Here is a 26,979-nt window from a genome sequence, read left to right as displayed (position 1 = left end):
GTCTGCAAGATTTTGGAGGGGATGTTAAGGGACCACATACAAGACTTTAGTAATGAAAATGGTATTATTAGTAGTAATCAGCATGGATTCATGAAAAATCGTTCTTGCCAAACCAATCTATTAACCTTCTATGATGAAGTGAGCTGCCATCTAGATAAAGGAAAGCCTGTGGATGTGGTGTATCTGGACTTTGCAAAGGCCTTTTGACACCGTTCCCCACAAACGCTTACTGTACAAACTAAGGAAGGTAGGTATGGACCATAAGGTGAGTACCTGGATAGAGAACTGGCTCCAGGGGAGAGTGCAAAGGGTGGTGATTAATGGGGAGTACTCAGATTGGGCAGGTGTGGAAAGTGGGGTCCCCCAGGATTCTGTCCTGGGACCAATCCTGTTTAATTTATTCATAAATGATCTAGAGGAGGGGATATCTAGTACAATCTCAGTATTTGCGGATGATACTAAACTAAGCATGCCAATATCTTCTATGCAGGATGTGGAAATCTTACAAGCGGACCTGAACAAAATAATGGGGTGGGCAACTACATGGCAGATGAGGTTTAATGTTGAAAAATGTAAAGTAATGTACTTGGGTGCCAGAAACCAGAAAGCAAGCTACTCACTAGGGGGGAACCTCTGAGTGAATCTAAGATGGAAAAGGACCTGGGGGTACTGGTAGACAACAGGCTTGGCAGTGGCATGCAATGCCAAGCCGCTGCAAGCAAAGCCAACAGAATACTGGGATGCATAAAAAAGGGGATTCACTCCAGAAATAAAGAGATTGTTCTTCCACTCTACAAGACTCTGGTCCGGCCACATCTGGAGTATGCTGTCCAGTTCTGGGCACCGGTCCTCAGGAAGGATGTGCTGGAACTGGAGAGAGTCCAGAGAAGGGGAACAAAAATAATTAGGGGAATGGAGGACATCAGCTATGAGGAAAGACTACAAGCACTGAACTTATTCTCTCTGGAGAAGAGACGATTGAGGGGGGATATGATATCAATGTACAAATATTGTACTGGCGATCCTAGCATAAGGAACAAACTATTCAGAGAAAGGGAATACAATAAGACACGTGGCCACTCACTAAAACTAGAGGAAAGGCGGTTTAACCTTAAAGTACGTAGGGGGTTCTTCACTGTCAGAGCAGTAAGGATGTGGAATTCTCTTCCGAAAACAGTCGTATCAGCAGGGAGCATTGATAGTTTCAAAAAACTATTAGATGGGCACCTTAAAGACCACAACATACAGGGGTATACAATGTACAACATACAGGGGTATACAATGTACAACATACAGGGGTATACAATGTACGGTTAACAGAAAACACACACACACACATCATAGGTTGAACTGGATGGACTGATGTCTTTTTTTCAACCTCACTAACTATGTAACTCTATAACCTCGCTGCTGTTTGCTGCTTCGCTCCCACCATCAAGGGGTGTGAGCTGTGGCACACGTGCCATAGGTTCGCCATCACTGTCCTAGCCTATGAACTCTCATGGTCAAATGTTCTTAAGCTTTTTTTCTATTAGGATTAAATGTTATGAGTTTACATTCACCAACAAGGAACAAGGAGAAAGCAAGGAAACTATTAAATTATTACAAACATTTTGTGAATTATTCATTACACTTGCATGAATGTTGTAATTAGGAGGCCCCTTACACTAAAATTGGTTTAGCTTGAGTTCAGCTCCAATCTACACTGTATATGTATGAGTATGATGCACAAAAGAGTTAGAACCCCTCTATGTGCCATTTTTTATTTACATGCATCTACCCCACACCCCATTTCCCACTCCCCACTACATTTCTTTGACACTGTCATTAAGTACAAAAATGTCAAAACACAACACCTTCACCATCCATTTCTCCAATGTTTTCTCTGCTCAGCAACAAGAATCTTCGAATTAGACCCCCACCATGATCTGTGGTTCCATCTGCTGGTCATCACTACTGTACGGAGTAGGGATTTAGAAGCTGGCTAGAGGAACAACAGAGCAAGCATATGATATTGATATACAAAGGGTTCCCATTTACATACCATTCTCCCGCACCTCATTTCTCCCCTCCCTGCCCTATTTCTTTGACTCTATCACTAAGTTCCAAAATGTCAAGTAGGGCCTTCAAATTCAACCATTGTGTTCCCCAACATGCACTGTGGTTCCATCTGTTGACCATCGCTAATGTACCCTGTAGGGATATAGAAGTTGGCTAGAGAAACCACAAAGTCAATCAGGGCAGTTGGTTGCAACTTCTTAAAGTTCTTGTGCAGTGCCAATTCTGTACCCATTTGCTGAGTGTTTAACTAGTTTTAATGACACATTCATGGGAAAGCCAAGACTCAAACATTTTCTTGATTCATCCTGAACAGATATACATTGGTGCAGCTGATGATTATTGATGTTTTACAGGGTGACTCAGGAGGACCTCTGGTGTGTAAGGTCCAGGGTGTATGGTACCAGGTTGGAGTTGTGAATTCGGTAGTAGGTTGTGCAAAACCAAACTTCCCTGGAGTGTACACTCAGGTGACAGCCTACCAATCCTTGATCAGCAACCTGGATGTTACATTCAACTATGTGTCAAATATCCCTACACCAACGAGGACATGTGGAGGAAGTTTCTCCAACACGGGGTACACCAATGCTGCTGTACTAACATCCAGCCATTCGCACTATCGCTGGGTGATCCTGGTCTCAACTATTCTTTTGCTGACACTAATATAACCATAAACAGCCATCTCTGCTGATGTAGACAGGTATATAGAAAGTTCACTTTGCACAGAATGCCAATTCGCATGGAAGGAAAAATTAAAAAAAAAAAAAGTGTTTGAGCTCACAGTGATTGAATGTGCTAAGTAATTAGGACGAGCTAAATAAAAAAGTTCACTTTACAAAGTGAACATGTTCTACTCATTTAATAAATCATCCACACTTTTGCCAGAATATGAAAAACAAGTTAAGTTTTATGGAAATATGGAGGTATATGTTTAAGCTGAGGAGCTTCTTAAAGAGGAAGTAAACTCTCTTTATTTACTTGTACCTACAGGTAAGCCTATAATAAGGCTTACCTGTAGGTACTGTGAATACCTCCTGAACTTGGAGATATTCAGAGTGCTTGCAGCCAATGACATGATCGACGCATGTGCTATGAAGGTCTGGCTTACACAGCAATTTAGGAGCTCACTGGATTTCTGGCAGATCTTTAGGTATTTTCCACTGGGTCTCTCTTTTAAAGAGATAATACATGAAGAAATGTACATGTTTTGCAGAGATGGATGACATTGTTGCTTGCTTTGTAGTAAAATAAAATTTCTGATTGCCACATTCAGTTATTTTGCATGCAGTGAGGGAAGGGTGAAATCCGACACATGAACTCCGGGCAAAAAAATGTATACACAGATGTGTGAACTATCTTAGCCTTTAACCAGTTTCAGACTCTGGGCATGCTAGACACGCACAAAAAAAAGCCATCATTGTACACAGGACGTGTCTAGTACCTCCATTCCTTCTGCCATGCTAATGGGATTCCCCTGTCACAGTACATGGCTATTCAGATGTGATTAATCACAGTTGCATTACCAAGTACACAGAGTAGGTCCAAGCATCAGGAGCTGTAAAAAAAAAAAAAACAATGTTTATCAACAACATTGCTCAGCCACAATTATAGAAAGATACAATGAAACATTGTTTCATTTTGTAACTTTATAATTGTTCATCTACAGATCAATGGAATTAACTTTGCTTTGAAAATTAAGTCAAATAAAGCAACCTGATGAGTAAAAGTAAAAGCTATTTTTTTTAGTTAGATGTTCCTCTGTTGAAAACCTTATTAACCCTTAGTTTACTCTAATCCGCCCTTATTAACTACGTATCCTCCTTCTCCATTCAATTATAATTTTCATGGTGATTTTGATTTTTCTTTTCTATTTTATTAACTAATATTTAAAATGTATTCTGTTTTTGTTTGCTTTATTTATTATATGTTTACATGTATCACACTGGAAAAAGGGCAAAATTAAAAAAAAAAAAATCTTCTTTACTTGATTTGTTAAATAACTTTGCAATGCTTTTTACCAAAATCCTAATTTTAGTGTTGATTTATCCAGGACAAATTACAGAATGAAATGTACATTTGTTATGTGCAGTAACATTATTCATTTTTAAACTAACACTGCTCAAAAAAAAAGAAAATGTACCTTTTGTTTAGTTGTATTATATGTTGTTTAGTTGTATGTATATATCCCAAAAATTTTACAGTGTGATTTTTACAAAATTTTGTTCAAATAGTTGTATTATACGTAATTGTCTAAGGATTGCGGAAAAAAAAAAAATCATTGTTGCAGGACAATATTCACGAAAAGAAAGCCTTGTTTGCCCTTCAAAAAGCAATATATGTATTACGTTGCTATCTTACGTAATAACAAATGTATCACCAAATAACCAGGCTCATAGCAGAAATTTTAAAATTGCCCTGGTCCATAGAAGGGTGATCAGGTGTGAGAGCCAAAGTTGTTGAAAGATATAAAATCCTCTGAGGGGTATAATTACAAATCCTGGGTCCCCATAGCAAAATTTAGATGGGAATTTAGATGGGACCTCCTAACCTGTCATTGATCTTAACATAAAGTACTATATATCTAGGACAGGCAACAGGATAGCTGTCAGCATAGACAGTTTACTACTAGGGTCCGGTGCTGTGGATAAAAGGTATAGGATTTATAATATTATAAGGAAATCTATATTATGAAACAAATATTAAAAGTGAAGTATGGTCAAATCTTTCTCATCCATACTTCTTTTTCGGGTCACACAGTACCTTTATTTTTGTTCTTTTGTGACCCAGAATCAGTTGATAGAAGAGGAGGGAGGTTTGGGACTTTGAATGAAGCACACAGCTATAACGTGATGTAGAAAATCAGTGTATAAAACGTTTATTGGTACATATATACATATTGAGTCATTTCAAAATACAATGAATAAATAGTATTGCTCATTAATCGCACATAGTACATATATATACACTAAGACATATCGCTACACCAGCGTGTTGTGGGTGTTATAAATTGACCTAGACTTCGCTGTCAAGATGCATTGATAAATAATGGTTGTATGAACAAGTAATATAACAGATAGTGATAATTGCGTAGCATCGAAAAGGGCTCTACGCGTTTCGTGGGTTCTTTCCACTCATCAGGAGCCGATGCAAGGTATATAGGCTTGTACCTGCAATAAAGTATATTTGTAGTCTAGTATTAAATGCAAAAAACAAGGGGGGGGGGTAGTAAAAAGGGGGAGGGAGGAGCCTCCCCTGGTTACTCACAGGTCAGCTTAAGGTTCCAAATGAGGTGCTGGAAGCCGAAGACATAGTGGGGGACTCATCTCCGGGAGCTGTGGCAGTGGCCAGCGGCATGAAACCAACACAAACATTCCATTTCATGTCACTATCTACTTTTATTTCTCACCTGGGTCTACTCCTTCTGACACCTTACTTTTGGGCTTCAGTCCTCACTATATATCATCAGATGTGCATTATTTACATTGATATATATTTTATTACTCACCACAGAATGTCCTTTTAGGCACATTCAGCACCATTTTTGATTTTTAATGAGGACCCCACTCCCATGGCAGTCTATCCACCCTTGTTTGTGTTGGTTTCATGCCGCTGGCCACTGCCACAGCTCCCGGAGATGAGTCCCCCACTATGTCTTCGGCTTCCAGCACCTCATTTGGAACCTTTAGCTGACCTGTGAGTAACCAGGGGAGGCTCCTCCCTCCCCCTTTTTACTTTCCCCCCCCCCCCTTGTTTTTTGCATTTAATACTAGACTACAAATATACTTTATTGCAGGTACAAGCCTATATACCCTGCATCGGCTGCTGATGAGTGGAAAGAACCCACGAAACGCGTAGAGCCCTTTTCGATGCTACGCAATTATCACTATCTGTTATATTACTTGTTCATACAACCATTATTTATCAATGCATCTTGACAGCGAAGTCTAGGTCAATTTATAACACCCACAACATGCTGGTGTGGCGATATGTCTTAGTGTTTATATATATATGTACTATGTGCGATTAATGAGCAATACTATTTATTCATTGTATTTTGAAATGACTCAATATGTATATATGTACCAATAAACGTTTTATACATTGATTTTCTACATCACGTTATAGCTGTGTGCTTCATTCAAAGTCCCAAACCTCCCTCCTCTTTTATCTGAACCAGGGATGGAGGCATATGACCCTACCCAGTCATTGCCTCATTTAAAGTCCCACATATCCCCCCCTTTTCTTTTTTAGAATCAGTTGATAGGGGAGGCTATTGCCAAACTTCGGGAAGACTGAATAAAGCAAGCTGATTTAATTAACTGCAACCACCCAATCCAAGTAAGAAAAAAATAAATAAAAAAAATCACTGGAATATAAATAAACCATTTATTGAAAAAACTCATGAATATCACAAAACATGTATCAAAATTCTAACATGATGAAAAAAACCACACCAAGAGACAGATCACAACACACACAGGACACACATGAATAAAATCAATCAAGCATAACCCTTCCCCCTCTATTCTTGATATCATGTAAACTATATGTGAACGTAAACATATACTTAAATATAACCATAAATAAGGAAGAAAGGGATAAGAGGCTGGTTAGTAGATATATATATCTTTGTAGATCATTCACATAGGCTGGTACCAGGTAAGGAATTAGAAGGACCTCAACGTATGCATTTAAATCTCCTGATAAATACTCAAACGAGGATTCAGTCCACATCAAGTAGAGTAAGCACTTTGACATCCATAGGTACAAAAGGATAATTGGAGTTGCTTTTGTGTGTGGTCTAGAGCAGCCTTTTTCAACCAGGGTGCCCAGGCACCCTGGGGTGCCTTGGAGTTTCTTCAGGGGTGCCTTGGCAAAATACCTTAAAATTGCCCAAAAATTGTATAAAAGCAGCATGTGGCTGAAGCCGGCCTTTTAGTTGCACAAAGCCGCAGGTTTTCATTTTGCACCATTACAACCTTCTAGCTGCCGGTGCCCTAATGACCAATGGCCTTATCAGTTGATAAGGAGGATGTCAGTTGCCTGCACAGCATCCTTGTTTGACCCTCCCCTGCTCTTCTCAATCAGCGTTGGGGTCACATTAGATGAATGATGGAGAAAACTGAGGGAGAAGAGAAACATTGGAATACTAGACAGTACCAGTTTTCAAAAAAGTATTTGCTTTGGAAAAATTGGGTGTCCTACTTGGGTGGATGTTGATGCATGATGTAAAATATTAGAATAGTTTTTACATTTTAGAATGGGGTGCTTCAATAATTTTTAAAGGGTGCCTTGAGATTGTCCATAAATTTTAAAGGGTGCCTTGACTGAAAAAAGGTTGAGAAACACTGGTCTAAAGGAGGCTACTTTGAAAAGCACTTATGCATGATAAGCATGTAAGAGTCAGTAGATTAAAGCGGAGTTCCGGCCTCAAAAAATTTTTTAATATAAAACACCCCAATTTCACTTACCTTTTAGAAGAAATTCTTACCTTGAAAATGTCTTGTCCAGTGCTGCCATCTCAGGTGTGGGCAGCTGAAGCCAGAGTGTCCTCTTTGTGTCCTCTTCGGTAACGTAGAAGTCCCAGAATGCCCTGCTTGTCACTTCCGGGGCAGGCGCGTCATCCCTGCACAGCTCCTGGGCATGTCCAGAAGCTGTTCAGCAGGGAATAATGCGCCTGCACCGGAAGTGACGAGCAGGGCCGGTGCAGGCGCATTGACTCCTGGGATCGATGACGTTCGGCTCCCAGGAGTCAATGCAAGCAGGAAGAGACGGCGTGGGCCACGGCCGCAGAGGGAGGAAGAGGAAGGAAGGTAAGTATATTTTCTGTAATAACAAGGTAAGTAAATCAAAAAAAAATGTAAATCATCCAATTCTTTTTCAGCTACATTACAGCAAGCGAATGGTGTAAAGTTGAGGCCCCGGAACTCCGCTTTAAGTACACACACCTCCCTCGCACATCACAAAGAGGACACATCCTCATATCCAGAGCAATCAACATGGAGTGAATGGAATTGTATACTCATCTATGGATGAATCCAAGCAGATGTCCAGCATACGATGTTAGAGAGAAGCCAAGCTTAAGGTTTCAAACAGTCCAGGATTGGGTCCACCGTCCAGCCATAAGAAAGTGAAGCAGCTTGTCACAACTTAGCCAGCCATAAATCCCATAAGGAAGGGGTAGCAGAGACAAATAAGAGTGCCAGTGCCTGACCGGTTTCGCCGGACAAGCTGTCTGCTTCAGAGGCAGTGTTAGGTTTAAAAGCAAAGGTTATATCAACATATATATCTGTCCAGAGTAATTGGACTCACCTGTACCTGTTTCAAAGCTGCTGCCACCGGAGCGAAGTCCGCACATGCGCTATAGATCCCAGGCGTACGTCACCCCATCCGCAGAAGGCAGAAGCCCAGCCCACATATGGACGAGCGACGGCGCCAAGCGGACCAAGGCGCATGTGCGGAGTCTTCCCGCATCCAAAGCCCCACACCGCTTCCACCTGAAGCAGAAGCAGGAAGAAAGTGCAGCCATCCACAAATTCTCCACATACAAACAGACCAAGAACACTTGGAAATCAATGAATATGTAGTGCACTAACGTAAAAAAAAGCACCACACGGATGGGCCAATGGCACATATATATCAATAAGGTATAAGATATAGCAGCAGCTGTAAACATCATGCTTATAAATCAATATCACTTTTATTAATAAACAAAACAGGTGAGTCCAATACCGGCTAAGTAATCAAAATACATTGATTTGATCATCATGCTAGAATATGCCATTACCTACGGTCAAAAAGACCAAACCAATAAATATATATTGAAAAAATCAAAACAAGAGAAAAAAAATCAGGAAATATATTTCCAGTGAATATTGAAAAAAAAAAAACTATTGCCAAACTTCTCCTTTAGGCTTCATTCGCACTGCTGCACATGAGTGGCCAGGGCTGGAAGCTGGCAAGAATCAGGAGATTCTGAAAAATATGCGGTTGGGGCACATTTTTTGCAGCCCACCTTAACCTTACATGCCAGCCAGATAGGGTGGTGCACATGCTGTTCTGTGACAAAAAATGACACCCATGTCACAAATTTAAAGAGAATTCCACCACCAAATGCTACTCATTCAAGTGAGTTGCCGCCTTCACCCAGTCTTAGAGCTGCAAAGCAAAGGAACAGAAGAGGCTGACAGACAGTTTTACTGCAGGTAATATTACTTTTATGTACAAATACATCAACATAGCCAATGTCTTTAAATAAATACATACCTATTTAAATATGTTTTATGCTTAAAGTTTAGTTTTAATAAGCATTCCGGAATCTGACACATCAACATTTTAGTTGTCGGCATTCACCTCATCCATCTCATTGCTTAACAGCGCAGAGTAAAGGAAATTAAGGATGAGCAAACTCCTAGAAAGGTTGATTAGTCCTGGCCTAACCCAACTTTCAAAAACTTCTGAAATGTGGTCTGAATCTATCATCATCCTAATTTTAGGAAAACTTTAAGAAAACCTGTCAAGAATAGGGTTGAGCGGACACCTAGATGTCCGTGTTCGACGGGTTCGGCCGAACTTTAAAAAAAAGTCCGGGTCCGTGTCCCGGACTTTTACCGAACTTTTCCCGGACACCGAACCCCATTGAAGTCAATGGGGACCCGAACTTTAAGGCACTAAAATGGCTCTAAAACACCAAAGGAAAGGGCTAGAGTGCTGCAAATGGCAGCAAAACGTAATTAAGAGCATGGCAAGTGCTCTGCAAACAAATGTGGATAGGGAAATAACTTAAAACAACAAAAAAAAACAGAAAAATAAAACAATGTTCTTCTTCATCTCTGAAGGACGAGGCCCATATGGAGTAGGAGGGAGGTTGAGGTGGTGGTGGATGTGGCGGTGACATAGGCGTGCGCACAGGGTGTGCTGGGTGTGCCTGGGCACACCCTAATCACCTAGGGCACATAGCAATGCCAGTGAGGAGATGGGAAAGATCTCCCTGGGACCTGCTCTGCTCTATTTCTCCTTGCCTACAGGTACATGGCCCCGATACATTACTCTCCCTGCTGGCAAACACATGCATGTGTATTTCAACTTTGGGGTGCACACCTTAATGCAATAGGCTGCGCACACCTATGGGCGGTGTAGGTGGAAGCGGCGGTGGAGGAGGACCAGGGCCGGATTAACAGCATCATGGGCTTGGTGCTGAGGATTTTGAAGGGCCTTAGGGCCGTGCCTTGCCATGCACCCAGAGGAGGAAGGGTGCAGCCATGCATGCCTAATTCAACATGGGATGCTGTCTCTGAAGCCCATAAACACATCCATGCATCGCCAACTGTCCCTCCTTGTCCGGCCTTCACGCTGTGTGGGGAGGTTCTGAGGGTGCTGCCTGGGGAAGCGAGCATAGAAGCCAGACTTCTGTGTTTACAAGTGACAGAAGAGCGGTAACAGTGAATATGGCCAACCCGGGGCCTATATAAAAGGTAGGGGCCTGGAGCTGCAGCTCCAATAGCCCCTACATTAATCTGGCCCTGAGGAGGAGGACGAGGTAGCCAACACTGCTTCTTTTCACAAATTTTAAATGAGGGTACACCCCAAAAGAGTGAGAAAGAGCAAAAATGGAACAATGGGTGGGTAAGGTCGGTATCCATTGCTATTCTGCATAAGGTACGGAAAAGTCCCGTGGGATCCATGCCTGGTTCATTTTAATGAACGTGAGCTTGTCCACATTGTCTCTGGACAGGCGGCTGCGCTTGTCTGTTATAACGCCCCCAGCCGTGCTAAATACCCGTTCAGATAATACACTGGCTGCAGGGCACACCAGCACCTCCAAGGCGTAAAGGGCAAGCTCAGGCCATGTGCCCAATTTGGAGACCCAGAAGTTGAAGGGGGCAGACCCGTCATTCACTACATGTAGGCGTGTGCACACATACTGCTCCACCATGTTGGTAAAATGCTGCCTCCTGCTAAGACGTTCCATCTGAGCTGCTGGTGCTGCTGTTTGTTGTGGCGTGCTGACAAAGCTTTTCCACATTTCGGCCATGCTAACCCTGCCTTCTGAGGTGCTGGCGGTGCCCTGGTTGCGTTGGCGACCTCCTCCTCCTCCTCCTCTGCCTTGTGCTTCCACTGTGGCCCCGCTGTCAGATGGGAATGCCAGCAGCATGGCGTCTACCAGCGTGCGCTTGTACTCGCGCATCTTGCGATCGCGCTCCAGTGAGTGAATTAAGGACGGTACGTTGTCCTTGTAACGGGGATCCAGCAGCGTGGCCACCCAGTAATCAGCACAAGTTAGAATGTGGGCAACTCGGCGGTCGTTGTGGAGACACTGCAGCATGTAATCGCTCATGTGTGCCAGGCTGCCCAGAGGCGACGAAAGGCTGTCCTCTGTGGGAGGTGTATGGTCCGTGTCCTCTGTATCCCCCCAGCCACGCACCAGTGATGGCCATGAGCTGGCCTGGGTGCCACCCTGCTGTGAACATGGTTCCATCTCCTCCTCCAGCTCCTCCTCCTCCTCATCCTCCTCATCCTCCAGAACTGTGCCCCTGCTGGACAATTGCGTCCCTGGCGTTTGCGTGTGCAGGAACCCACCCTCGGAGCCCCTTGCGAATGACTGCCCTGAAAGCCTTGGAAATGTTACCTCTTCATCCTCCTCCTCCTCCTCATCCTGTGCCACATCCTCTTCCATCATCGCCCGAATTGTTTTTTCAAGGAGGCATAGAAGTGGGATAGTTAAGCTGAGAACGGCGTCATTGCCACTGGCCATGTTGGTGGAGTACTCAAAACAGCGCAACAAGGCACACAGGTCTCGCATGGAGGCCCAGTTATTGGTGGTGAAGTGGTGCTGTTCCGCAGAGCGACTCACGCGTGCGTGCTGCAGCTGAAACTCCACTATGGCCTGCTGCTGCTCGCACAGTCTTTCCAGCATGTGCAAGGTGGAGTTCCACCTTGTGGGCACGTCACATATGAGGCGGTGAGCGGGAAGGCCGAAGTTACGCTGCAGCGCTGCCAGGCGAGCAGCAGCAGGGTGAGAACGCCGAAAGTGCGCACAAACGGCCCGCACTTTCTGCAGCAGCTCTGACATATCGGGGTAGTTTTTAAGGAACCTCTGCACCACCAAATTCAGCACATGCGCCAGGCAAGGGATGTGCGTCAAACCGGCTAGGCCCAGAGCTGCTATGAGATTTCGCCCGTTATCGCACACCACCAGGCCGGGCTTGAGGCTCGCTGGCAGCAACCACTCATTTGTCTGCTGTTCCATGCTCCTCCACAACTCCTGCGCGGTGTGTGGTTTGTCCCCCAAACAGGCAAGTTGTAAAACTGCCTGCTGTCGTTTACCCCTGGCCGTGCTGAAGTTGGTGGTGAAGGTGTTACGCTGTCCGGATGAGGAGGCGGTAGAGGATGAGGAAGCGGAGTAGGAGGAGTTAGGAACAGGAGGCAAACTGAAGCGCCCTGCAATCCTCGGTGGTGGAAGGACATGCGCCAAATTGCTATCCGCCTCAGGCCCATCCGCCACTGCATTTACCCAGTGTGCCGTTAGGGAGATATAACGCCCCTGACCGTGCTTACTGGTCCACGTATCCGTAGTTAGGTGGACCTTGGCACAGATGGCGTTGCGCAGTGCACACCTGATTTTTTCCCCCACTTGGTTGTGCAGGGAAGGGATGGCTTGCCTGGAAAAGTAGTGGCGGCTGGGCACGACGTACTGTGGGACAGCCACCGACATAAGGTTTTTAAAACTGTGCGTCTCCACCAGACGGAATGACAGCATTTCAAAGGCCAATAATTTTGAAATGCTGGCATTCAGGGCCAGGGATCGCGGGTGGGTAGGGGGGTACTTCCTCTTCCTCTCAAGTGTTTGGGAGATGGAAAGCTGAACGCTTCCACGGGACATTGTGGAGATGGTTGTTGGTGACCCAGGTGGTGGTGTTGCTGACAGATCGTCTGTTTGCGGGGTGGCAGGTGCCGGTATCACTACAGATGTGGCTGGAGCGGCCGAGACTGCAGCAGAAGAGGAAGCAGGATGAGCCAGAGACGTTTCTTGGTTTTGAAGGTGTGTACTCCACTGCAGCTCGTGCTTTGCACTTAGATGCCTGATCATGCAGGTTGTGCTCAGGTTGAGAAGGTTCATGCCTCGCTTCAAGCTCTGATTGCACAGGGTGCAAACCACTCGTGTCCTGTCATCAGCACATTTTCTAAAGAACTTCCACGCTAGAGAACTCCTTTGAGCTGACTTTGGTGCGCTCGTTCCCTTGCTGCGTTGGGCAGTAGCGGGCGTAGTGTCTAGGGCACGGCCGCTCCGCTTCTGCACCCTGCTCCCTCTTCTGCTGTGCTGGTGGCTCTGTGCGACCACCGCCTCTTCCTCCAAACTACTCAGTTCACCTGCATGACGTTCATTCCATGTGGGGTCGAGGACCTCATCGTCCTCCACATCATCTTCCACCCAGTCTTCACCCCTGCCCTCCTTGTCGGTCTCCACAATGCTGAACGCCGCAGCAGTTGGCACCTGCGTTTCGTCATCATCGGAGACGTGCTGCGATGATCCTTGCATGTACTCATCTTGAGGAATAAGTGGTTGGGCATCGCTGCACTCAATCTCTTCCACTTCTGGGGCAGGGCTAGGTGGATGGCCCTGGGAAACCCTGCTGACAGAGTCCTCAAAAAGAATAAGAGACTGCTGTATGGCTTGGGGCTCAGACTGCTGGCCTGATTTGCAAGGGGGTGAGGTGAAAGACGGTTGGACATTGGCTGCAGGTGCCAACTCTGACCTTTCTGCAGTAGACTGGGTGGGAGACAATGTGAAGGAACTGGAGGCACTGTCAGCAGCAAACCAATCTACTATCGCCTCAACTTGTTCTGGCCTCATCACTTCTAGGGGCGTTTGATGCCCTACCAAATACTGATGCAGGTTCTGTCGCCTACTCACACTTGAGGAAGGTGTTTCACTTGTGCGTGTAGCTGGCACAGATCGACCATGTCCTCTCCTTGCAACAGGAGCTCTACCAGCAGCACCACGACCCAGGCCACGGCCCTTATTTGACGGTCTCCTCATATTTCTGTAATTTAAGATCTTGCCCTAGAAAGGTTTTTATTGAATAGCGGAATAGAAAATATGATCCAAAAAAAGTGTATGTATATCACACGTACACAACCACACTAGGCCCCAATTACTATTGTTTGTACCCCTAAAAGGCTAGATGAGGAGTAGGGGGAGTATGGAACAGGCAGCACCCTCAAACCTTCAGAAGTATGAGATGAACCCCAACAACTTGGAAAGGTGGATCTCTCTCACACGTACCGACACAGACTATCCCGCAATTCAATTGATCCTCAAAGGTTTTTATTGAATAGCGGAATAGGAAATATGATCAAAAAAAGTGTATGTATCTCGCACGTACACAACCACACTAGGCCCCAATTACTATTGTTTGTACCCCTAAAAGGCTAGATGAGGAGTAGGGGGGGTATGGAACAGGCAGCACCCTCAAACCTTCAGAAGTATGAGATGAACCCCAACAACTTGGAAAGGTGGATCTCTCTCACACGTACCGACACAGACTATCCCGCAATTCAATTGATCCCCAAAGGTTTTTATTGAATAGCGGAATAGGAAATATGATCAAAAAAAGTGTATGTATCTCACACGTACAGAAACACACTAGGCCCCAATTACTATTGTTTGTACACCTAAAAGGATGGATGAGGAGGAGGAGGAGTATGGAACAGGCAGCACCCTCAAAGCTTCAGAAGTATGAGATGAACCCCAAAAACTTGGAAAGGTGGATCTCACACGTACCGACACAGACTATTCCGCAATTTAATTGATCCCCAAAGGTTTTTATTGAATAGCGGAATAGGAAATATGATCAAAAAATGTGTATGTATCTCACACGTACAGAAGCACACTAGGCCCCAATTACTATTGTTTGTACACCTAAAAGGATGGATGAGGAGGAGGAGGAGTATGGAACAGGCAGCACCCTCAAAGCTTCAGAAGTATGAGATGAACCCCAAAAACTTGGAAAGGTGGATCTCACACGTACCGACACAGACTATCCCGCAATTTAATTGATCCCCAAAGGTTTTTATTGAATAGCGGAATAGGAAATATGATCAAAAAATGTGTATGTATCTCACACGTACAGAAGCACACTAGGCCCCAATTACTATTGTTTGTACACCTAAAAGGATGGATGAGGAGGAGGAGGAGTATGGAACAGGCAGCACCCTCAAAGCTTCAGAAGTATGAGATGAACCCCAAAAACTTGGAAAGGTGGATCTCACACGTACCGACACAGACTATCCCGCAATTTAATTGATCCCCAAAGGTTTTTATTGAATAGCGGAATAGGAAATATGATCAAAAAAAGTGTATGTATCTCGCACGTACAGAAACACACTAGGCCCCAATTACTATTGTTTGTACACCTAAAAGGATGGATGAGGAGGAGGAGGAGTATGGAACAGGCAGCACCCTCAAAGCTTCAGAAGTATGAGATGAACCCCAAAAACTTGGAAAGGTGGATCTCACACGTACCGACACAGACTATCCCGCAATTTAATTGATCCCCAAAGGTTTTTATTGAATAGCGGAATAGGAAATATGATCAAAAAATGTGTATGTATCTCACACGTACAGAAGCACACTAGGCCCCAATTACTATTGTTTGTACACCTAAAAGGATGGATGAGGAGGAGGAGGAGTATGGAACAGGCAGCACCCTCAAAGCTTCAGAAGTATGAGATGAACCCCAAAAACTTGGAAAGGTGGATCTCACACGTACCGACACAGACTATCCCGCAATTTAATTGATCCCCAAAGGTTTTTATTGAATAGCGGAATAGGAAATATGATCAAAAAAAGTGTATGTATCTCGCACGTACAGAAACACACTAGGCCCCAATTACTATTGTTTGTACACCTAAAAGGATGGATGAGGAGGAGGAGGAGTATGGAACAGGCAGCACCCTCAAAGCTTCAGAAGTATGAGATGAACCCCAAAAACTTGGAAAGGTGGATCTCACACGTACCGACACAGACTATTCCGCAATTTAATTGATCCCCAAAGGTTTTTATTGAATAGCGGAATAGGAAATATGATCAAAAAATGTGTATGTATCTCACACGTACAGAAGCACACTAGGCCCCAATTACTATTGTTTGTACACCTAAAAGGATGGATGAGGAGGAGGAGGAGTATGGAACAGGCAGCACCCTCAAAGCTTCAGAAGTATGAGATGAACCCCAAAAACTTGGAAAGGTGGATCTCACACGTACCGACACAGACTATCCCGCAATTTAATTGATCCCCAAAGGTTTTTATTGAATAGCGGAATAGGAAATATGATCAAAAAAAGTGTATGTATCTCGCACGTACACAACCACACTAGGCCCCAATTACTATTGTTTGTACCCCTAAAAGGCTAGATGAGGAGTAGGGGGAGTATGGAACAGGCAGCACCCTCAAACCTTCAGAAGTATGAGATGAACCCCAACAACTTGGAAAGGTGGATCTCTCTCACACGTACCAACACAGACTATCCCCCAATTTAACTGATCCCCAGAGGTTTTTGATTAAATAGCGGAATAGAAAATATGATCCCAAAAAAGTGTATGTATATCACACGTACACAACCACACTAGGCCCCAATTACTATTGTTTGTACCCCTAAAAGGCTAGGAGTAGGGGGAGTATGGAACAGGCAGCACCCTCAAACCTTCAGAAGTATGAGATGAACCCCAACAACTTGGAAAGGTGGATCTCTCTCACACGTACCAACACAGACTATCCCCCAATTTAACTGATCCCCAGAGGTTTTTGATTAAATAGCGGAATAGAAAATATGATCCCAAAAAAGTGTATGTATATCACACGTACACAACCACACTAGGCCCCAATTACTATTGTTTGTACCCCTAAAAGGCTAGGAGTAGGGGGAGTATGGAACAGGCAGCACCCTCAAACCTTCAGAAGTATGAGATGAACCCCAACAACTTGGAAAGGTGGATCTCTCTCACACGTACCAACACAGACTATCCCCCAATTTAACTGATCCCCAGAGGTTTTTGATTAAATAGCGGAATAGAAAATATGATCCCAAAAAAGTGTATGTATATCACACGTACACAACCACACTAGGCCCCAATTACTATTGTTTGTACCCCTAAAAGGCTAGGAGTAGGGGGGAGTATGGAACAGGCAGCACCCTCAAACCTTCAGAAGTATGAGATGAACCCCAACAACTTGGAAAGGTGGATCTCTCTCACACGTACCAACACAGACTATCCCCCAATTTAACTGATCCCCAGAGGTTTTTGATTAAATAGCGGAATAGAAAATATGATCCCAAAAAAGTGTATGTATATCACACGTACACAACCACACTAGGCCCCAATTACTATTGTTTGTACCCCTAAAAGGCTAGGAGTAGGGGGGAGTATGGAACAGGCAGCACCCTCAAACCTTCAGAAGTATGAGATGAACCCCAACAACTTGGAAAGGTGGATCTCTCTCACACGTACCAACACAGACTATCCCCCAATTTAACTGATCCCCAGAGGTTTTTGATTAAATAGCGGAATAGAAAATATGATCCCAAAAAAGTGTATGTATATCACACGTACACAACCACACTAGGCCCCAATTACTATTGTTTGTACCCCTAAAAGGCTAGGAGTAGGGGGAGTATGGAACAGGCAGCACCCTCAAACCTTCAGAAGTATGAGATGAACCCCAACAACTTGGAAAGGTGGATCTCTCTCACACGTACCAACACAGACTATCCCCCAATTTAACTGATCCCCAGAGGTTTTTGATTAAATAGCGGAATAGAAAATATGATCCCAAAAAAGTGTATGTATATCACACGTACACAACCACACTAGGCCCCAATTACTATTGTTTGTACCCCTAAAAGGCTAGGAGTAGGGGGAGTATGGAACAGGCAGCACCCTCAAACCTTCAGAAGTATGAGATGAACCCCAACAACTTGGAAAGGTGGATCTCTCTCACACGTACCAACACAGACTATCCCCCAATTTAACTGATCCCCAGAGGTTTTTGATTAAATAGCGGAATAGAAAATATGATCCCAAAAAAGTGTATGTATATCACACGTACACAACCACACTAGGCCCCAATTACTATTGTTTGTACCCCTAAAAGGCTAGGAGTAGGGGGAGTATGGAACAGGCAGCACCCTCAAACCTTCAGAAGTATGAGATGAACCCCAACAACTTGGAAAGGTGGATCTCTCTCACACGTACCAACACAGACTATCCCCCAATTTAACTGATCCCCAAAGGTTTTTGATTAAATAGCGGAATAGAAAATATGATCCCAAAAAAGTGTATGTATATCACACGTACACAACCACACTAGGCCCCAATTACTATTGTTTGTACCCCTAAAAGGCTAGGAGTAGGGGGAGTATGGAACAGGCAGCACCCTCAAACCTTCAGAAGTATGAGATGAACCCCAACAACTTGGAAAGGTGGATCTCTCTCACACGTACCAACACAGACTATCCCCCAATTTAACTGATCCCCAGAGGTTTTTGATTAAATAGCGGAATAGAAAATATGATCCCAAAAAAGTGTATGTATATCACACGTACACAACCACACTAGGCCCCAATTACTATTGTTTGTACCCCTAAAAGGCTAGGAGTAGGGGGAGTATGGAACAGGCAGCACCCTCAAACCTTCAGAAGTATGAGATGAACCCCAACAACTTGGAAAGGTGGATCTCTCTCACACGTACCAACACAGACTATCCCCCAATTTAACTGATCCCCAGAGGTTTTTGATTAAATAGCGGAATAGAAAATATGATCCCAAAAAAGTGTATGTATATCACACGTACACAACCACACTAGGCCCCAATTACTATTGTTTGTACCCCTAAAAGGCTAGGAGTAGGGGGAGTATGGAACAGGCAGCACCCTCAAACCTTCAGAAGTATGAGATGAACCCCAACAACTTGGAAAGGTGGATCTCTCTCACACGTACCAACACAGACTATCCCCCAATTTAACTGATCCCCAGAGGTTTTTGATTAAATAGCGGAATAGAAAATATGATCCCAAAAAAGTGTATGTATATCACACGTACACAACCACACTAGGCCCCAATTACTATTGTTTGTACCCCTAAAAGGCTAGGAGTAGGGGGGAGTATGGAACAGGCAGCACCCTCAAACCTTCAGAAGTATGAGATGAACCCCAACAACTTGGAAAGGTGGATCTCTCTCACACGTACCAACACAGACTATCCCCCAATTTAACTGATCCCCAAAGGTTTTTGATTAAATAGCGGAATAGAAAATATGATCCCAAAAAAGTGTATGTATATCACACGTACACAACCACACTAGGCCCCAATTACTATTGTTTGTACCCCTAAAAGGCTAGATGAGGAGTAGGGGGAGTATGGAACAGGCAGCACCCTCAAACCTTCAGTATGAGATTGTGTTCACTGTACCCCACAAAGATTGAGTTCACTGCACCCCACAATGATTGTGTTCACTGCACCCCACAAAGATTGTGTTCACTGCACCTCACAAAGATTGTGTTCACTGTACCCCCCAAAGATTGTGTTCACTGCACCCCACAAAGATTCTGTTCACTGTACCCCACAAAGATTGTGTTCACTGCACCCCAAAAAGATTGTGTTCACTGCACCCCAAAAAGGATGTTGTTCACTGCACCCCAAAAAGGATTTTGTTCACTGCACCCCAAAAAGGATGTTGTTCACTCCACCCCAAAAAGATTGTGTTCACTGCACCCCACAAAGATTGTGTTCACTGCACCCCAAAAAGATTGTGTTCACTGCACCCCAAAAATGATTTTGTTCACTGCACCCCAAAAAGGATTTTGTTCACTGCACCCCAAAAAGGATGTTGTTCACTCCACCCCAAAAAGATTGTGTTCACTGCACCCCAAAAAGATTGTGTTCACTGCACCCCACAAAGGATTTTGTTCACTGCACCCCAAAAAGATTGTGTTCACTGCACCCCAAAAAGGATGTTGTTCACTGCACCCCAAAAAGGATTTTGTTCACTGCACCCCAAAAAGATTGTGTTCACTGCACCCCACAAAGGATTTTGTTCACTGCACCCCACAAAGATTGTGTTCACTGCACACCAAAAAGGATTGTGTTCACTGCACCCCAAAAAGATTTTGTTCACTGCACCCCAAAAAGATTGTGTTCACTGCAGCCCAAAAAGATTGTGTTCACTGCAGCCCAAAAAGATTGTGTTCACTGCAGCCCAAAAAGATTGTGTTCACTGCAGCCCAAAAAGATTGTGTTCACTGCAGCCCAAAAAGATTGTGTTCACTGCAGCTCACACACAGAAAAATGGATGTGGATCACTGACACCTGCCTATCTCCAATCCCACACCACACAGCAATATCGATTGTAGTTTGTAGAACACAGTTTCCCTAAAATTCAGCAGACTCTGTCCCTAACAGGATTGAGAAGAGATCGTAGATCAGGATTGAGTGCAGATTCACCCCACCCCCCACACAGCAATATCGATTGTAGTTTGTAGAACACAGTTTCCCTAAAATTCAGCAGACTCTGTCCCTAACAGGATTGAGAAGAGATCGTAGATCAGGATTGAGTGCAGATTCACCCCACCCCCCACACAGCAATATCGATTGTAGTTTGTAGAACACAGTTTCCCTAAAATTCAGCAGACTCTGTCCCTAACAGGATTGAGAAGAGATCGTAGATCAGGATTGAGTGCAGATTCACCCCACCCCCCACACAGCAATATCGATTGTAGTTTGTAGAAGACACTGACCCTATATAATTCAGCAGACTCTATCCCTAAAATGCCTACAACTCGCCCTGCCTAAACACTCCGACCTGTCCCTCAATTCTATCCGGACACAAATGGTTTTTTCCTGCCTATCTTTCCCTAATCAGCAGCCAGCACGTTGATGTGTGCTCTGTCCCTGAATCTAAGCAGCATAATGACGCCGCTGCGGCTGCCTCGAACTTATAAAGACTTGGTCACATGCTTCAGACGGCCAATCACAGCTACTGAGACATTTGCAGGCATGGCTGGGATGGCTTAAGGCACACCAGTTAAACGATTGTTGATTGGCTGTTGAAAGCCCGCCATGAAAAGAGCGCCAAAGCATGCAAAACCCGGAAATAAAACGACCGAACACGGATTTTTACCCGAACATACAGTAAAGTGTCCGTGTCCGTGTTCGGGTACAAAAAATCCAATTATTCGGTACGAACACGAATAATACAGTCCGTGTTCGCTCAACACTAGTCAAGAATAAAACATGGAGGTTTTAGCACTTTCTGAGTCATGTATGTTAGAGATCAAACAATTAATCATTTATATTACTTATTTGGGACAGATAGTCATTAAAAAATGCCAGCCAAATAGGATTTGCAGATGCAGAGATTAGAAGTGGTACACTTCATGTCTCTGTGACAACAAGTTTCCTTTGAGGTGTCCATAAATGTCAAATTTAAACCACCTGACAAGCTCCTCAAGATTTATTGGTGACTTATGGCACTTTTCCACTGCAAGTACCGGCTTGGCTCCACTTGGCCCGGTTTGGTTTTCCAGTGCATGGTACCGCATGGTACGGTGTTGGAACAGTTCGGTACGGTTTGCTTTTCCACTAAAGTAGTACTAAAGTAAGTGGGTGGGATAACAACGATTCTCTGACCAATCAGTGGCAAGTAGTGACAAACAGTCAAGGCTGCATGCAAAGGATTGTGGGATATGGTACCGGTACGGCCCTCTTGGAACCACAACTGAGGTGGTACTGTTTATGGTACTGTTTAGAGAGCCGTACTGTTCGGTTCCATGTAGTGGAAAAGCGCCGCTGTACCAAACCGTTCCTACACCGTACCATGCCGTGGAAAAGCACAAAAGCGAGCCGAACCGTTCGGTTCCATGCAGTGGAAAAGCACCATTAGAACAAATTATACCCATGGAAAACTCTTAGCATTAGGACATGATTACTACTTTGCTTAGGAGAGATTCTGCCAGCTGTTGACCTCATGGTTGTCTAAATCTCAATGTTAACTTACTTTATTGATTTCTAAGATGTTATTGATTTTTCATCTGTGCTGCTCTGCTACTCACTTTACTATTTAGTTGTATTGTGTTCTAATTGAGACGCTGTCAGTAACTTTTTTTTTTTCATTTATAAAATCAATAAAAATTCCTCAAAAGAAAAAAAAAAATCATGGTGGCCTCATACTGATGGATGACAGATCACTGGGAATAATCCTCACCTTTCTGCACAGCATTAACAGAGATCTCTTGTATCACCTGAGTATCCTGCAAGCATCTTGAGCTGGTCAGAAAGTGTTAAGATGTCTAACTTTTTGGTCAGGTTAAAGAAGATCTACAGCCATTTTTAATTTTATTTTGGATAGAGTCTAAAAAGTGTAAATACTTATTTCAGTTTTTTGTGTTTTTTTTTTTTTTGCTATTTGTATTCCAATTGAAAGGTTTTCCTTTTCTTCGGACGAATCTTGAATACTACGATTGCTGAGGCAAATTACAGAGTGCTTTCTCCTAGTCCCATCCAGAATCACCAAAATGTATCTGGATGATTTGCCCCTATGCTATAGGGGGTGTTGGAAAGAGAGTACTATATATCATGTGTGGTGGTCTTATCTGAAGGTTCAATGATTCTGGACCAGAATATTCATTCTTATATATTTACTGACCAGTGTTATTATGGATAAAAAATAGTGCAGCGCTAATAAAAATATAAATACAAAACAAATGAATATTACCATGTATGATGTAAATAGTGAATAAAGAATTAATTGACAATACAAGGTGTATAAAAAAAGTCTGATACACAGTGAGGGTGGAAATCAAGTCCAAAGAATAAAGGCTTAATTCCAAGAAAAATAGTGAAATTCTTCTTGTGACCACCACAGGGAAGTGCAGGCAAGGGACACCACTGTGCAGTAATGATGGGGAGGCAGCTTACCAGAACAACATGGCCAATCAAATTAATGAAATTGCCTCACAGGCTTAGGGTAAACGGATAGACTCCAATCTCATCAGGGACACAGTATAGATAGACTCCAATTTCATCAGGGACACGGTATTCAGAAGGGTCCAATTCCCACAGTAATCAGGTGGATACAGGCGTATATGGAAAGTAAGGCAAAAGGACCATAGCGTAATCTCATAAAAAAAAAAAACAGGCAAAGTTTATTAAAAAGGCAACTTACAAAGCATCAAGCAAATACAGGCACATCACAGAAACATGGCTGAAGGTCCGACCGCGGCGTCCCGCGTCTTCACAACAGAGTGGTATAGTAAAGGCCGGCACGGATGGGGGCGTGTTGACGTTGCGTCTGGTGCCACCTACGCGTTTCGTCATCAAAAGACGTCGTCTGGGCATGTTATTATGGCCAAAAATGCCACTCCTCAGTGACCTTTTGGACAAGATTCCCAAACACTCCAGAACTTTCGTTTTTTTTCATCCTTCCAGCTGCTGAGACTTATATAGCCTTAGCGTGGGAAACTCCAGAGATATGATATATATAAATCCGCGCTTAGGATATGAATAGATTCCTTATTCGTAATGGCTGCTGCCCACCTGTTAAACTATATTTCCGAAGATATATAGTATGAAAATAAAAACTCCAAGCAGGTGTATGGCGCTGCCAATATACCAAATCTTCTGTATACTTAATCCTCCATACACATCTCCACAAGTGTAAAGTGCAAAATAAACAATCTTAAATGTAATAAATAGTGTTGGACTCGTAAAGTGCTAAGTGCAATGATCCTGTGCTATGTGTATTATAAATCAATAAATCCGTGATAAGTGACCCCTTTAGGGTAAACAATCACACTATCAATCCACTTAAAGTAACCATATGCCAACACAAATAGAAATATAAATATGTAAATAGTGATATACTGATGAAAAGTGGGTGTGGTATATAAAAAAAGGTGATAAAAATCATAAAAAATATATGTTGAAAATATATAAAAATATATAAATATATATAAACACCTATATAAATCTGTAGGAGGAATGGCATAAACAACTTTAAAACACTGTAAAAACTAGCAGCAGATGTATAGAGACAACCATAAATTACCCTGCAGGGGTGATTATTGTCGGTGAGTGTGGTCCTAAGGGTGCGGGGAGCACAGAGTGGTCACTGGAATCCGGGCACCCTCAAAACAGCATTTGAATGCACCTGCACTGAAGTCACTTTGTTTGCACCTTATATTTATGGACTCATAATCCATTTTGTTTTAAATGTTTATGACCTATTGGTTCTTATATTATTTTGATTAATGCTGCTATAATTTATGGTTGTCTCTATACATCTGCTGCTAGTTTTTACAGTGTTTTAAAGTTGTTTATGCCATTCCTCCTACAGATTTATATAGGTGTTTATATATATTTATATATTTTTATATATTTTCAACATATATTTTTTATGATTTTTATCACCTTTTTTTATATACCACACCCACTTTTCATCAGTATATCACTATTTACATATTTATATTTCTATTTGTGTTGGCATATGGTTACTTTAAGTGGATTGATAGTGTGATTGTTTACCCTAAAGGGGTCACTTATCACGGATTTATTGATTTATAATACACATAGCACAGGATCATTGCACTTAGCACTTTACGAGTCCAACACTATTTATTACATTTAAGATTGTTTATTTTGCACTTTACACTTGTGGAGATGTGTATGGAGGATTAAGTATACAGAAGATTTGGTATATTGGCAGCGCCATACACCTGCTTGGAGTTTTTAAACTCCAGAGATAAACTATGCAACCATTAAAATCAAAATATCTTAGATCATGCTTCACCAAAAAACTGGCCAGCATTCTACAGGACAAGCAAGCTACATTTGAAAGAGTTTGGAACCCCCATATTAGGTTTTTGCATTCACTAATGTACGTTGGGGTACTTTAGAGGCTGTGGAAGGAAGGTCGAGTGGAACATTACTTTTTTTTTTTTCTTTTCTGCTTTCACTTTCCACTTGGTCTTCTACTCCTTTTCCCCTCTTATATTTTCTTCTGTTCTTATATCTCCATATATTACATGTAAGAATGGTTGATTGCACTTGACTATACAGCTATAATCATTTTTAGGATAGTTACTGGACTTTAATTTATGTAAGGATGCCCTATGCATGTGGCTGTCTTAAACCTCCTCCGACCTTCCAAAGAGGTGGTAGACCCACAAGTTGTCAGATTTCTATTAAATGTTATCTGATCTATGAGAGAAGAGTATATAAATGGTATTGGTGTTCCAATACATCAGGCCCTGAGTGAGCCCCGCAGGGAACCGTGTATTTTGAGGAGACACCCAACCTGGGACTTTGTAGGCAGGAGTTGATTGGCATAAATAGATAAATAAAAAAACATTTAAAATATAATAATTTTATTAATACATGTATACAAAATAGTTAAAAAAGAAGACACAGATGCAAATGCATCAAACGTAACACTTTCTATTGTTATCTGATCTAGTTTTTTTTCCTTTTTTTTCCCTTTCTTTTTGTTGTTTACCTCTACTCCTTATCCCCCTTTTTTATGTATAATCTTTAATATATGGCGTTCATAGTGCAACCCTTTTGGCAAAGCGGTAGACAATGTTAAAGACCAGTTATAGGTGGGGGAAGTGACCATTTTTTGTACGGTAAACAATGTTGCTCTTAGCACTTTGTTCATGTCTTTCCATTATTTGGAGAAACTGAGTTAGACAAAACTGATTTGAACTCAACCACCCAAAGGAAAAATTATATAAAATAGTATATAACAATAGCTACAAATGGGTGTGGAAGTGGGACTTTAGAGGTGCTAATGATAATATAAGATGGAGAAAAATCTAATTTTTTCATAAAAAAAAAATACTTTATTCAGGAATTTACAGAGACAATTCTTTTAAAATAAGTATAAGCATAAGAAAGCACTTGAGTATGTCTGCTCTATATGTTTCACCATCTTCACTATAGCTTCTTCAGGAGTCTGACGGACATTTTTCAAAAGTGAACATTCTTAACCACTTTACCACCGGAGGATTTTGCTGTCTTCCGTCCAGGCCACTTTTTGCGATTCGGCGCTGTGCGAATTTAGCTGACAATTGAGCGGTCGTGCGACGCCATACCCAAACGAAATTTACGTCCTTTTTTCCCACAAACAGAGCTTTCTTTTGGTGGTATTTGATCACCTGTGCGATTTTTACTTTTTGCGCTATAAACAAAAAAAGAGCGTTTATTTTGAAAAAATAACAATATTTTTAACATTTTTTTATATGAAATTCCTCCCAAAAAAAATGTAAAAATCAAATTTTTTTTTAATTTTTGGCCAATTTGTTTTCTGCTACCTATGTTTGGTAAAAAAAATCGCAATAAGCGTATTTTGATTGGTTTGCGCAAAAGTTATTGCGTTTACTAACTAAGGGAAAGATTTCTGTAATTTTTGGTGGGTTTTTTTTAACGCGTAATGGCGGCGATCTGCGATTTTTTTTGCGGGACTGCGACATTGCGGCGGACAGATCGGACCCTTGACTGACATTTTTGACACTTTTGGGGGTACCAGTGACATTACTACAGTAATCAGTGCTATATATATGCACTGTTACTGTAAAAATGACACTGGCAGGGAAGGGGTTAATTTTATTGGAGAGGGAGGGGTTAATGTATGCCTGGTGCTTACTGACGTGTGGGGGGGGAGGTGAATGAGTGACAGAAGGACAGATCGGATGTCCAGCTATGCTGGACACTCCGATCTGTCAGTCCCTGTCACTATGGAGATCCGCACTCGATTTGCCGACGATCGGGGCAGAGCAGCGGCGATCGCCGCTGCTCCTCCCCTGGCCCGACTCCCGCAGTGACTGAACACAGCGGGAGCGAGCCTCCGGCGGCGTGCGAGCGCCGCC

General features: G+C 42.9%; 1 protein-coding gene across 1 annotated transcript in view; it reads left to right on the top strand.

Annotated features, from left to right (window-relative positions):
- Positions 1–26,979, top strand: part of LOC309558474 (transmembrane protease serine 9-like) — a 182,598-nt gene that overhangs the window by 71,814 nt on the left and 83,805 nt on the right. Inside the window, 1 exon segment of the mRNA XM_082261545.1 lies at positions 2,415–2,635. Within this exon segment, the coding sequence (XP_082117671.1) occupies positions 2,415–2,635 (221 nt within the window).

The sequence above is a fragment of the Pelophylax lessonae genome (assembly GCF_965119305.1).
Source record: "Pelophylax lessonae genome assembly, chromosome: 6".
Lineage (NCBI taxonomy): Eukaryota > Metazoa > Chordata > Amphibia > Anura > Ranidae > Pelophylax > Pelophylax lessonae.
Note: the sequence above shows the minus strand (reverse complement) of the source record. Positions and strands in the feature narration are given on the sequence as shown.